The sequence below is a fragment of the Puntigrus tetrazona genome, chromosome 3 (genome assembly GCF_018831695.1).
Source record: "Puntigrus tetrazona isolate hp1 chromosome 3, ASM1883169v1, whole genome shotgun sequence".
Taxonomy (NCBI): domain Eukaryota; kingdom Metazoa; phylum Chordata; class Actinopteri; order Cypriniformes; family Cyprinidae; genus Puntigrus; species Puntigrus tetrazona.
The window spans coordinates 23,694,042-23,708,743 of NC_056701.1; the positions used below are offsets into that span (position 1 = coordinate 23,694,042).

At 38.0% G+C, this 14,702-nt stretch overlaps 1 protein-coding gene across 6 annotated transcripts; it reads left to right on the forward strand.

Annotated features, from left to right (window-relative positions):
- The first annotated feature begins 2,151 nt into the window (after positions 1-2,151).
- On the forward strand, positions 2,152-11,397 carry il2rb (interleukin 2 receptor, beta). Of its 6 annotated transcripts, none has more exons than XM_043235509.1 (11): positions 2,155-2,297; positions 3,681-5,602; positions 5,682-5,772; positions 5,945-6,056; positions 6,151-6,235; positions 6,343-6,430; positions 8,339-8,472; positions 8,626-8,848; positions 8,939-9,038; positions 9,505-9,589; positions 10,305-11,397. In XM_043235509.1, exons 2-11 carry the CDS (start codon positions 5,474-5,476, stop codon positions 11,016-11,018), a joined length of 1,761 nt encoding a protein of 586 aa, XP_043091444.1. In that variant the 5' UTR covers positions 2,155-2,297; positions 3,681-5,473; the 3' UTR covers positions 11,019-11,397. The 6 variants fall into 6 exon arrangements, with proteins under 6 accessions (XP_043091450.1, XP_043091444.1, XP_043091446.1 ...); XM_043235511.1 differs by having other exon boundaries at positions 3,681-4,050; positions 5,658-5,772; XM_043235514.1 differs by having other exon boundaries at positions 3,681-4,050.
- The last annotated feature ends 3,305 nt before the right edge of the window (positions 11,398-14,702 follow it).

Here is a 14,702-nt window from a genome sequence, read left to right on the forward strand (position 1 = left end):
ATGAGTTTCTGTGGTAATGGACAGGAAGTCACGGATGCCGTCGAAGTATGTTGTTTTCTTTTGTTTTAAGAGTATTGTACACGGAGTGGGTTTTTTTTTTCGTTCTTGATCTTTTATCAAAAGTGTCATGCAAATGAGGACTATAATCACAAGCAGTTTGTCATAAGAGCCAGCGATATGTGTTATAAGCATTGGCTAGGTTAGTGCATAAGTTACAGCAGAAGTGAAATGCAGAAAAGAAAGAAAAAAAGTGTCATTATTGATGTAATGATTAGCAAAATGAGTTCAAGCTCTTATTCAGATGCTGATACTCAAAAGTAAAAATGTTTAATGACTTAAAATTAGCTCATGCTGTAGAATTTATAATCTCAATGTCAATTCGCACATGACATTTTGAGAAATCCACAAAAAACTCAAATGTATGACTAATGTATTAGTATCAATGCTATGAAGATATTTTTGAAAGTTATACATAGATGATAATGTCTCTCTAATGGTAATGCGATGGCACTTTTCCACTGTAAGTAGCCGTAAAAAGCATGTTTTGGTTTATTTTGGGTGTTACTGGTCAAGTTACAAAGTGCATTCGAATGTAGGTTGTAGTTTCTACCCACACATATGCACAGACATGCACACACACCTAACACCTACCTAAGACCACTCAAACACCCGTCTTTGTGGTTTAGCAATACGAGGCTGTTTTCTTGTTTTGCTTGAGTGTCAATCCCTCCCCCTTCCCTTCACAGACACAACTGACCTTTACCAGATAAGCGTCTCGTCGGCCCACCTCATACTTTGAGTTCCTGTTCTTATACAGCATCACATACAGCATCACAGCAAACACAGTTTTCAGTTTTTTAAACAGAATTCTCACCTGAATCGTCTTGCATCATGGTACAGGACTGTTAACTGTAAGATACCAAAGTGTTCACGAAAACAAACCCAGAGGCTGTGCGTGCAGCTGTGGGCATGTAAGTGAGCTGTAAGTCATTAGTGTTTATTATGCTTTCTTTTTGATCATGCAAAAACATAAATGCTTACCTGATGTGGATTAGGATGCCATCGCACCTCTATTCCAGATAAATCTGCAGATCACCCGCAACCTTAAAGAAATAGATCACCCAAAATGAAAATGTACTCGCTTTCAGGTCTGCTAAAATGTAGGTGACCAGATTTGGAGACATTCAGCATTAGCCTAGATCACATGTTGAGCAATGGATCCACTGCAGTGAATGGGTGCCGTCAAAATCCGCAATAGCTGATAAAAGCATCGCAGTAACCCACAAGTAATCACTCCTGCCCACTCAAAACTTTTTGTTCGTGATTTATTTATTTGTCTTTGGGAAGATCCCCAAAATCAGCGTGCAAACCCCTACACCAGTTGAAACCTTGTTTAATTCAATGTGCAAACAACATTGCTTTGAAGTGTTGCTAAATTTTATACTACTAAATTTTATACTTTCTAAATTAGATGCGTACGTATAAAAGATGATGAAACAGATGCTTTCCCCTTGGTTCATTTTTGGATACCCTTACATTTCAGCAGAGCCCTTTTGTCAGGGCATGTGGATTCTTGCATTCATGCATGCATGCATTTGTTTATGTGTATGTGTGTTTGTGTGTAGTCTGTGGGTAAAAAAGCTTCTATGAAACAGGATGTGGTCCTCATCAAACTTTTGTGCTCTGAGCACCGCTCAGGCACAGTGTTGAGCCAAGCTTGGGGCCCAGGTGACTAATATTTATTCTCAGCAGAATCCAAGAAATTCAATCTTTCCAGGCCTTCCTAATAGCTTCTAACTATCTACCCTTGCTCTAAAATCAAACATCGGTTTGTCTCAAAACTATATATAATCAAAGACAGAATAATAAAACGCACATTAATAATAATAAGGAAGAAGAACAAGCATCAATGTATCGAGCAGTCTTGAGGCACTTTGGCCTTTTGATTTAATGTTTCACGTTTTATAAACTTGTCAGAGGACTCTGTGGTTACATATAATGAGAAGAGAGGAAGAGAATGCAATTGTAAAGAGAGAGACAGAGAGAGAGAGAGAGAGAGAGAGAGAGAGAGAGAGAGAGAGAGAGAGAGAGAAAGAGAGAGGACGAATGAGTAACAGAAAGGAAGGAGTTGAGTGTTAAAGAAAGAGATCCTCCTGACAGATGGAGGTAGAAGGGGAGGGGCAGAGAGAGAGAGAACGAGAGCGGTAAAGGGAGGAGGATGAAGAGTTGGGGGTCAGGTAGACAGAGAGACAGACCTCAGCATCCATGGTGCCTGCGCAGAAAGCTGTAAGTGAAGGGTAAGTCTTATACTTCCGATATTAAATAACTGCTGGGCTGAGCAATGATGTGTCTGATTTTAAAAAAAGGTTACGTAATGCCATGCACGCTGACCCTAAAATGTACTTGAATGTACTTAAGCCCTTTTAAAAAAATGAATGTCATTGCATGCATTGCATGTCAAACCGAGCAGCATTTATTTCAAATAAACAATTTACAAGGAGGATTTTGGTTGTTTTTAATGATGAATCAGTAGATGTACTGCTGAAGACTCAGCGTGTTTTGTGACATTTGGTAGTTCTACATCACTCTGGAACATGATGAGAAGTGAATTCATCTGCTAAAAGTGATCCCCCGCTGCTTAAAAGTGATCGCAAAATGACTCAAGAAGTGAGTAGATGGGTAGTTCCAAGAAATTCTCTACGATAATATATTCCTGAATGTCACTTTTAGCCAGATATTTAGTCGTCTAATTCAACAACCTACATTTTAAAGAGGTCTAGCCACTTTACGGTCACTGTATCGGTTGATTGTTGATCGGTCGTGTATCATTAGTAAATAAATGAGTGGTGAATATACTCATTATGCTTTGATAAATACACTTTTAACTGTACTAGTTGGTCTGTTTTAATCAGGTGATCTTAAGAGTAGCCCAAGAGCTAGGAAATGCTAAAGCGTTTACGAAACCATATGTTTGCAGCGATCACTCAGATTAGGAGTTGAGGTTCAAGATGGTGTGTCGTGTAAGGCGTTTTGGAATTACTCATCTCTCACTTTTTAAATTGTTAAAGTAAAACCGCACCGTCAGTGCTTGCTGTAGAAGTGTCCTGTCACTGTTTGATATCTCTCACCGCTTTGGCCGTTGGTGTAAATGTACGCTTTTTACAAGAAGTCACCCTTACGGTTACAGCTGAGGCTTTCTGTTGTTGTCTGTGGGCGTCGTTTTGTAGTGTTAGTGGAAATTGCCTGTATACAGGTTGACCACCCACTCACAGAGAGGGGTGCGCTGCTGACAATGGCCCACTCAGCAAAAGAGCCAAAGGTAGCTTGTCACATACGCGCATCTAAAACGCATCTAAAGTTCACGTCAAGAATTTTGCAATGGAATTCAATATGCATGTTATGCAGTTTACCGTTTTCTTTGGGCAACATCCTGTCAGGTACAAAAAAAAAGCCACAGCGATGCCATTTAAAAGTGAAAGTCAGAATTAAAAAAAAATTAAAGCTCCTCTGACTGACTGATTGCTTTTTTGTGCAAAACTGCGACATAAACCAGTCAACGATTATGCACAAACGTTAAAAAAAATCACTTGAAGGGAAAGATAACCCTGAAATGAAATTATCTTGTAATTTACTCACGCTCATTTTGTTCTAAACCTTTTTTCAACTTTTTGTCATTTTAGACATTGTTCAAAACATCATCTTCCTCATGGGCAGCGCACCGATTTAAAGGGCTGTTACTCTTCGGGCGTCCCGAGTTTGAGTCCCGGCTTGCGGACCTCTCCCGACCCTTCGCTCTTTACTTGCCGTCTAATAACTGTCGAATCATAATAAAGCAAAGATGCCTTTTTGAAAAAGGTCTAAAAGAAAATCGTACAGGTCTGGGACAGTATGAGAATACGGAAGCCTGTTCAGAACGGAGAGATGCGTAAACTGTAAATTGTGAGCTGTAAAACAAATTCGTATTGCGAGAAACTAATTGTGCACGTCTCAGTTGTAAAATATAAACCCAGAACTGCCAGGATTGCCTTCGGAATAGGCTTTCATATGAAGGTGAGTAAATAATGACAGACTTTGCATTGAACTAACATTAAAGGAATCGTTAATCCAAACATTTTTTCCTAACGTCAGCCGTTTGGTTACTAGCTTTCTTCGAAATATCTCATTAGAAAGTATGTTCATTAGAAAAAAGAAACTTAAACTGGAACAGCACGACGGTGAGAAAATGAGGATTTTAATTTTCGGGTGAACTACACCTTCAAACTACAATTGCGACAACTAGGCTGCTAGCAGCCAATCAAGCGTTAGACATAGGCTTAAAAGTGTGCGCTATGCTAAATGGATGAAATACTATTCTTGCATTGCTTAGATTGGCTTGTTTTACCATCCCAGTTCAGTCTGACGTAGTTATCCTTCCCAGGAGAAATATGGTCTATTTTGTGCATTTCTATATGTGTCACTTTCAGCCACAGTTAAAAACCAGCTACATTTGTGGTCACGCTCTTAGTCATATCTCCATAGCGACAGCTTGCGACTTCATAGCACTTTTCTACAGAGTTATTAAAAGATCAACTGAATACCATACTAGATATGATCACAGAAATTGATATATAGACAACAGATTAAGACAACCGTGATTGTTCTACATTGAAACCAAGTGTTAACCACATACGATTTTGTAAATAAAGGTTCCAAACGGGATTTTCACAGTGAGTGACGCCAGAAAAGCACCATTTGCTCTAAAGAATATTTCACTGAACAGTTCACAAAAGAGAACCTTTTTCACTACAAAGAATCTTTAGTGCAGTAGAGAGCTTCCATGGATCTTAAAGGTTCTTCATAGAAGAATAGTTGTCAGCTTTTAAGAATGTGAGGCCACATTCACACAGCAGCAGAATATACTTCTCAGTCCTAAAGCAATAGTTCACCCAAAAATGAAAATTACCCCATATTTTACTAACCCCAAAGCTAGGTGTATATGACTTTCTTTTTTCAGATGAAGACAGTCTTGAGTTTTTAAAAAATGTATGGCTTTTCCAAGCTTAGTAATGCTTGTGGATAGCGGCCATTATTTTAAAGCTCCGTAAAGTGGATATATATGTTGTGAAAATAACCTATACGCCTCCGGATTCTTAGCTGACCTATGACTCGACATATGATGCAACTTACGACATCAAATCATAAACATTTAGATGCCCCATTGAACCACTCCAGGCAGGTAGATGCAGCCGCCATGTTGGAGCGGTGAACCTGACTTCATACGCAGTGATGTAGATTCACACAGAGCCTGTGGAGGATCGTGGCATATTTTGAATATTTAGTGATTACTTTGGTCAATATCTTTGGATAGAAAATCAGATTCGCAGAGTAACCTGAAGCCAGACCAGCCGTTGCGTATGCGCAGTCGTAAGCGAGACATAACTGCGCTCATGTGCACCGGGTGGTCTAGCCTCAGGTTTCTTTTGAAACCAGAGCCATGGGGCATTTCGGCCGATTTCAGGATTCCCCCATTTATTTAGATTGGACTTGGTCTTGTTTGAGCTGCCTGGAGGCATTGCAAAAATGGCCGCCGAGCGAACAGTCTTTCCTTGAACTTTCCTATAAGGTACTTTTTAGTGTGTTCAGTCAAACAGATATTTAAATTGCCGTTATTTTCTCAGTTTTATTTTGAACGTGTGTTTAAGATCCAAGAAGTGATGAAGGGTCAATGGCATACTTCTTTCTTCACCTTGATCATATTTTATGGAACCGGCCAGTCCAGAAATACGCAAACAGGTAACCCGTTTAGACATTATGTTTTTACACACATAAAATAATGTTCCCAGAAAGAACCAGTTAATATATCTATTTTGCAGGGAACCTTTTAGTTTGCTCATTTTGTATACTGTTTTAAATAACGAAAAATAAAGCATATGTCTTCTATCTTCTCTTATTACTGCAAAAACAGAAGGTCTGGCCTGTGTGAGCGATTATGTGACCGACATTTCTTGTGTGTGGTGGAACTCGACATTTTCGTCTGACCAGCGATGCGTGCTTGGGGGGAAATGTGACATAAAAAGGTTTGAGGTTTCAGTTTCAAATCTCAGGATGAACATTTTTAACGCTGATGTATGCACCTTTTAAAATCTGAATTGAGTTTGTACGTGTTTGTAGATGTGTTTCTAGATCCTGTGAACTGCTGCCACTGAGCAATCAATCACCTTCTAGGAGAAGCTGTTCTTTAAGCTTTGACAAACATGTAAGTAGAAATAGAATCGAATTATGTTACAGTTATATTCATTTGTATTGTATTATATAGTTGATGAACACATACTCTCTTCTTGTTTTCCCTTCTCTTTAACGCAGCACTTTTTTTTCGTCAATAAGTTCTGGTTGAATGTAACCTGTAATGGATCTGTCGTCACTAAAATACATTATCAGCCTAGCCGACACAGTAAGTAGAATTAATTCTGCTATTAGATATGCGGGTAATACACACACATACATCAAAGTATGATAAAAATGGGCATGGAAAAGTATTTTTAGACGTAAATGTGCAAAAACCATCAAAAATACAAAATAATTCATTTGAACATAAGGGCAGTTTTTAAAAAATGGGTAAAAGAATCAATTTAAGATTTTGTTGTTGTTGTTTAGGATTGGAATAAAGGACAAAATATAAATGACAGCTAAAGTAAACGATGACGATGTGTCAAACCAATCTGGGAAAATTGCATAGCCTACTACTAACCTATACTACAACATTATATCTTGTAATACAAGTAAAGTGAAAGGAAATGAAAAATGAAAAATGGAAAAAATAAAAAATAAAAATCAACAAATATAGTATGCAAGTAACTTTGCTTTGAAGAAGCATTATAACTGCAGTCAGTTGCCTTAATCTCAATCTCAATCTTTCAATACCTTTTACTTGTTAAACTTGTTCAAAATCTATACTAGTTGATGGCTTCTTGTACTTCTGCTATGCGATCTGTTTGCAATCTGTTTGGTGATGCAGCAGGTGAAATACACACTTTGTCAAACTTTAAACTTCTGTTGTTTAGGCATTCATTTACATCACACCTAAAGCGTACATAACAGTGAGATGGTCATTCCAGCTGGTCTCCCAGTCGGACCAGGCAAAATCAGCCAACCATCCTAGGCTGGTTTTAGCTGGAGTGTTTTTTTGAGCAGGGAAAATAAATGGCAGGGTCACGCAGATTATGATATTACATGAGTAAAATATATATTTTTAAAGCCTGTGATAATTAACAGCAGGGACAAAATTTTAGGCCGGGAAATCTCACACTCATCCAGGCCTCCTGTAAAAAAAAAAAAAAAAAAAAATGGACAACAATATTTTTTGTACGGCCATCATCAGCACATAAAAAGTGTAAAAACCAAAGCTGGGATTTATATGCTTACTTTTTTCACAATTTTTTTTTACTTGCCACTTTTCCATCAATACATCTCCACCTTGTTGCAAAACAACCACCTCATTATAACTTGTTTGCACATAGTATGCATTTATTTTAGAAAAAACTAAGCATTGCATTAGAACAATGTGTTCTTACTTATCAACCATGTTTTTTTGAAGGATTGATTACCATTTGTATTTGTACTACAAATACCATGGTGGAACTATAGAGTTGCAAAACCATTAAGTTGTGGCTATGGTTTAACTAGGTCATGGTACAAGTTGTAAAATGTACTACAAACCTATACTTTACAATATGTAAATGCATCCTTTTGGTAATTATGCAGCAATTAATAAATTGCTGCCTCTAACATTTGCAAGCAGTTTGAACTAGTAAACAAAGACAGAACTAGAGTAGTCAGTTTATAGATGTAACTGACTTGAACAGGCACTCGACTCCATTCTCCAGACTCAGGCGCCTTCTTTTTGAAGGCGATTTATTCCTAATAAGGGGGCAGAACATCTAACAAATTACTATACTGCAGTTAAATTAATACGCTGGTTGGCTAAACTGCAAGCAGACATGTCCATCAAAAGAACATTTCCACATAAAGAAGCCCAAAGTCACGAATAATACGTGCTCTTGGAGAGACGTGAAAAAACATGGCTGATTGATTCTCCCTCTCCACTTCCTGTGAAGTGACGCATCGATGTTCCCTTGTTCCCTATGCCGTTCGCCGAGCCCAATCCTGTAGTGTGTGCATGCTTCAGATTCAAGGGCAGATCATCTGTAAAGATTCTCTTTATGTGTGCGCTGCAACCAGATCATAATCGGTTAGGATTTCAAAACTCCTGCTTCACGTTCAGACGGAGCGCACCTCGTGTCTTCGCATCCTCTTTTGAAATATTTTTAACGGCTGTGTGTTTTTCTGTTTTGTTGTTAAGTTAAGACCCAACCCCCAGATATGCCCACTGTAAGTGAGGACAGAATAACTTGGAGTAAAGGCAGTAACTTTCCAGAAGCCATAAAATCTTATGAATTTCAGCTGCAGGTTAAAGCCTTACATACAAGCTGGGAGGTAAGCGCTCGTTTGTTTGATTGGCATGTTATCTTTAACATTTACCAAATTAATTAATCAAATGAAATCGCACGTATTTAAATATTTGTAAATGTTTTTGTGAGTTCATGTATGGTTGCATTTTTTTTTTTTTTGCATGCTTCTGTGCTTTAGACAGCAACACTTAGGAATTGCTCTCAGGAAAATGACGTGCAGCTGGACCATAATAAACTGACTGTGGGAGAGGTGTACCAGGCCAGGGTACGTGTGAAGCCCGTTGAGCCCTTGGATCATGGTTATTTTCGTGGGGAATGGAGCGACTGGAGTCCTACTGTGTCCTGGAGATCTGAGATTGGAAAGCCACCGATGAAACCAAGATATGATGTATCTCCATCAGGTTGGCCTCTTACCAGCCCCATATTAGAGTTATATTAGTGACATAAGATGATAATATATATCATGACAGCATTTTTTTTTTTTGCTTTAGTGCCTGATGATATTCGTATTGTTCTGATCATTGGAAGCCTCATCTTGCTTGTTCTTACTTCTCTTTGTTTGGTCATCTGTAAACTAAAGAAAAGCAAACGGTGAGTATCATATACATACGTGTCTTGATATATATTATTACAGTTTTATTACTTAATTTATATTATATTATATTATATTATATTATATTATATTATATTATATTATATTATATTATATTATATATTTAAGAAATGCATGAAATCCTACAAAACTTAGTTTGTCGTAGAAATATTTAGTTTGGACTCCTGAGGTGGATGAAAAACTTTTTCTGAAGGTTAAAGCCCCTTTTTTGACCCTTTAAAGTAGGAGTAAAACAAATGCTTGACCTCATTTTTAAGACGTTCAGCCCTAGTTTTTACTCTATTTGTGGAAAGTGCTGTGTGGTTGTGTGTAGGTGTGTGTGTGTGTGTGTGTCTACCTACAGTGTTTCCAACACCGTTTGTGATGAACCTTTGGTGTTTGTACCTGATATTTGAGTTTGTTCGTGCATCATAATCAAGCATTATTATAATTATTTCTTTGCAGGTCAATAAAACCAAACAATCAGCATGTTCCCGACCCCTCCAAATATTTCCAGCCTCTTCACACCGTTCACGGTGGAAACTTCCGGGTGAGTTCAGCTGTATTTCCTGCGCGTGAACTATACTAGTTTCCTAAGTGTTTGTTTACTCTACCGTTCAAATATTTGAGCTCAGTAAGATTCAATGCTCAGTAATGCTTTTGAAAGAAGCCTCCAGGCTGCGTTCGTTTGATCAATGAGACAGTAAAAACAGAAATATTCTGGCATATTATTACAATAACAATATTTCAGTTTGAATGTATTTTAAAATGTAATGTATTCCTGTGACACAAAGCAGAATTTTCAGCATTATTACTCCAGTCTGGAGTGTCCCACAATTATCAGAAATCATTCTAATATGCTGATATGAAAAAATATTATTATTATTATTTAAAAACATTTATTTGAAATCAGTATTTTATAATGATTACTTTTGATCAATTCACTTGCTGAATAAAGTATTAACATTTTTCAGAACAATATTAGACATTGACTATTATATTACATAAGCTATTTTCACCAGCACAGGGGTAGTTCATAAATACACAAGTATATAACAATAATAATAACATTCTCAGGTTTCTCTTCATATGCAAAATCTTACCCATACAAACTCACACGCACACACACACACACACACACACACACTCAAATGTTGCTTTTCTTTCAAATGCCTACTCATATCATGTTTCAGCAAGCCACAGAACACACACACACACACACACACACACACACACTGACCACATGTGCATTTCCTCCTGCACAGAAATGGCTGGGCTGTCAGAATTCTGTTGGGCCTTTTCTTACCCTTCAGTCGTGTGACGATATCTCACCTGTAGAGGTCAGCAATTTTTGGGACGTGTCCTTGATGGATCCCGCCGCTCAGATGTCTGCTGCAGTGTTCAATCAGGTGGACTCTGGGCTGGAGAACAGCGGCACTAGTCACGCGTCCTCATCCGTTTTCTCTAACATGGGTTACTTCTACAGCAAATCCAACAGAGGCTCTCTTTATCTCGAATCCTGCCCCGTGTACTTCAGCTACCACCCCGAGGAAGCCACGAGCTCCACTGCGTCCTCACCCGGGTCTTCTTACGACTGTTTGCAAACCCCAAGTTACCAGACGGATCAGCCCGTGAGCCCGGATTCGGGGTTCGGCATGGCCGGAGAGGAGCTCTGTGAGGACGAGCAGGAAGATGAAGATTGGAGGGACGCCGAGACGTGTGCGGTGGAAGGACAGGCGCTGATCTCCTTCATCATGTCGCTGTCGCAGGGTTCCCACAGTGCTGTTCGCCGGCCGGAGAGTTTGTCTCCGGTGGCCGTCAGCACGCCGCTGTCTGAACCTGCGAGAGCGAGCGGCGGCGCGTCCGGCTCGGAGCCGGCAGAGGCCGCCGTGGTCAGAGCCTCCTCCATGATCGAGCCCTGCGGAAGCGGCTACCTGACCCTGAAGGAGATGCAGAAATACAGCAACAAATCCATCTGAACGCAGGCCTGCTCTGTCTCTGTATGTGTAGGGGAAAACAACCCAGGTTTATCTTTGAAAGTCAGTTTCTATAGTAGCAGAATAGAAATGTTTGGGGTCAATAATCCTTTTAATGTTTTCAAAAGAAGTCTCTTATGCTCACAATGCTCTGCATTTGTTTGATTGAAAAATACTGTACACATAGAAGTATTGTGGAATATTTTTTTTAGAATTTAAAAGAGCTGTTTTGTTTTTTATTTTAATATATTTTAAAATGTATTCCTGCTATGGACTTTTTTAGCAGCCATTACTCCAGTCTTCAGTGTCACATGATCCTTTAGAAACATTTTCCGTGTTATCAGTATTGCTGCTTGATATTTTTGTGGAAACCATGCTACATTTGTTGGTGGATTTATTCGAAATAGAAATCATTTGTAGCATTATAAATGTCTTTGCTGTCATTTTTGGTCAATTTATTGTGTCCTTGCTGGATAGAAGTATTAATTTGATCTTATTACTGACCACAAACTCTGAGTAGTAGTGTACCTTAGAGGCTTGGATAAACATATATGGTGAACATATTTATAGTTATTATGCAGGGAAAAAAAAATTGATAATCATAACACACCGATCACATTGACCTTTGTGACAACATGCCCCACTCTGTTGAGGCAAGCTGTCAAATCGGGAACTTGATAATAAACAGCTTATAAAATGAATGGGATTCATGAAACTGAACAATGAATGCAGCAAATATTTAAGAGATGGTAACATATTTGTTTTGAAATTTTAAACATGACAACTTGCCCGTTTCCTCACATTTATAGACACTGCTAAAGAAAACAAACGTGTTTGTGAAGTTAGTCTATTGACTCAAACCCTAATAAGTACCTGACTGCTCCTTCTTGTGTGTCTTCCAGTTTATTGGCATTAATTCTTCACAACGCTGCAAATTGTACACTTTACTATATCCTGTTTGCATGAATGAAGTGGTGATAAAGAATGTGAGCTGCATTATAACAGATTTAAACTGTTTCTACGGCATCAAGATAAGCTAGATTTGAAAGCATGTCCTGGACTTTTGAATGCCAGTGCCACTGTAATAAAGATGATATAGTGAAACTTAAAGCTCAGTCAGCTGATTGCTTTACTTTTTTGTATATTGACTCATATGAGGGAAGCAGTACATTACGTTTTAACGAATTTAAGGTTTGCTTGATTGATGTGATAAAACTGATTCAGCAAATGTTAAGGCTGAATATAGCTTATACGACTTCAGCTGTTACGCAGGTTATTTCCACCACCTTTTACGTTGCTAACATTTCATAATTTAGCTAGAAATATAATTGGTTAAAAAGATTTAGGTGTTCATTTTCCAAACCGAACATTTTTACATTTTTAATACTCAGTATCAAGCGCAAAGCATTTGCTTGATTTTTAGCTGCTATTAACTCTTATTTCATGTTTATCTGACTGCTATAAACATGGTATAAATGCTGCTTTTCAAATGTGAAGTAACTTTGCAGAAGAATCAAGATTGTTTAAAGTGTATATATATATATATATATATATATATATATATATATATATATATATATATATATATATATATATATATATATATATATATATATATATCACCTTTTGAGATTTTGCAACACTCCTATATACGTTTTCTAACAAAGTTTTAAACCAGCTGTATGTAGTTTTGTGTATTTTGTGACTAGAAGCGCCCACTGTGGGTCATTAAGAGGAATTCACTGTAGTAAAATATGTCGTAATTACGGCTGTTGATGCCATAAAGCAATTTGTCCTTTATGCGGAATGTCGCACCCGTTCTCCAAACCTTCCAGAACTCTGTGTAAAGAGAAAACTGAAAACCTTTAAATCTCATATTTTTAAATGTTAAATAATTAAAACGTAGGGCACATGCAGTCACGATATCTGAGCATTTCTGCATCATAGGCTGTCTTTGAGAATAAGCATTTATTTTCTCCATCAAAATAAAATGTACCCTATTAACCTTTTTCTGATCTGTAAAATATGCATTTTTTTTTGTCTGAACAACGATGAATTTCGCACTTGTTGCAATTACTCAATTATTGTCATGTTTTGTCATTGTTTGTTTTTGTACGTTTTTATATTATGTATTCTTACTGGCACGTAACTTACAGAATTAAATAAATTCCCAAAAATATATATTGGTGTGAACGTCATGATGTTTCCACAGAAATCCTGTGTGTGTGTGTGTGTGTGTGTGTGTGTGTGTGTGTGTGTGTGTGAGTGAATGAGTGAAGTTCTGCAGGTTGTAAACTATGCGGTCTGACATTTATAAGTGCCAGCGTGTTTCCGCTCACCGGCGTAGAGCTTGTGTAACCAGACAAGTCAAGCTTATCTCCCCTGCGTGGCCTGAAAAGATGAACTCAGTGAACCATAACAAAAAGCAGGGTTTTTTTCTAGACAAGGAGCTGAAAGAGCACCGTTAGCATGCTCTTTATCTAGTTTGTGTAAAGTACGTTTTTGAGTGTTTTGTTAATGATCCCTGACACTGGATTTCACCATATTTGAGGGAATTTGGGCTAACTGCTGATACTATCCCTGCTGGAAAAAAAAGAGCTAAAACCAGCCTAGGCAGGCTGCAGATGTGGCCATAAACCTTCTAAAAGCCAGACTAGCTAAAACCAACCAGCAGGGATTTCCACCAGGAGGCAGCAGTGAGTCATGTGAGTCCCAGTGTGCATACTATCCACCCTATCTGCCCTAAAAAGTGTTGAGAATTGCTAATATCGCATAGAACTTAGGACGCATGCATAATATTGGAGAGGCAATGAACCGCTTTAATACGAATGGGATATAATGCTATAAAAAAAAGTGCAATAGGTTAGAATAGTTCGTTTCAAAAGTTTGTGGTCAGTAGGATTTTTTAAAGAAAGAAATGAATGCTGTGATTCAGCTATGGTGCATTAAATATGAAAATATTAAGCTGAACACATACCTGTTTTCAAGACTGATTATAATAAACACTGACACATTATTTGCTATTGTATTTTATTCACAAAATATCAGCAGGAACATTTTGCTTGATATCTCTGTGTTCCACGAAAAATCTGTGTGACACCGGAAAGGGCATTTTTCTTTTTAAATGATCTATCTAATGAAGCGGGGACAATGCACATTCATAATAAATTAAGTCACTGCAAAAGAAAATTGAGAAAGGTCTGGCTAATAGTTCCAGGGGAGGTTGATGTACCTTTTAATTCTGCTTGAAGTCTCCTCTCAAGGCAAAGAGACGGGCGAACTGTTCCTTTAATTTCTTAAATATTTGTGCATTCCCAAAAGAAACGCTTCACAATAACGCTTTTTGCAGATCTCGATGTTAACGGAGAATAATTATGAACGCAAAGCTGCAGAGGAGAATGTTGGACGACGACATCGAAAGGAAAATGAGGCAGCAGATGGAGAGGAATGCAGCACGGGTTGAGTAGAGGACAAAATCAGCCTTTTGTCAATCGAAGGTCAATGGCAGACTTTAATTTTCTTTCCATATGGAGAGAATGAGATGATTGCTATTGCATAAGTAACAGGAATTCAACCAGTGACCCAGACATACTAATGCAAAACAGATGAGTGTGTGAATTCAAAGAAGGGTGTGTATTACAGTTAATATTTACACAACCTCAAAAGTTTTTTTTTACTGATTCATAT

What these genes read in the sequence shown, in the direction of transcription:
- il2rb (XM_043235509.1), top strand. Translation starts at nt 5,474, where the DNA reads ATGGGGCATTTCGGCCGATTTCAGGATTCCCCCATTTATTTAGATTGG. An exon ending in CTTTAAGCTTTGACAAACAT is followed by an intron (nt 6,236 to 6,342) that starts GTAAGTAGAAAT and finishes TCTTTAACGCAG; the next exon opens with CACTTTTTTTTCGTCAATAA. An exon ending in TTCACGGTGGAAACTTCCGG is followed by an intron (nt 9,590 to 10,304) that starts GTGAGTTCAGCT and finishes CCTCCTGCACAG; the next exon opens with AAATGGCTGGGCTGTCAGAA.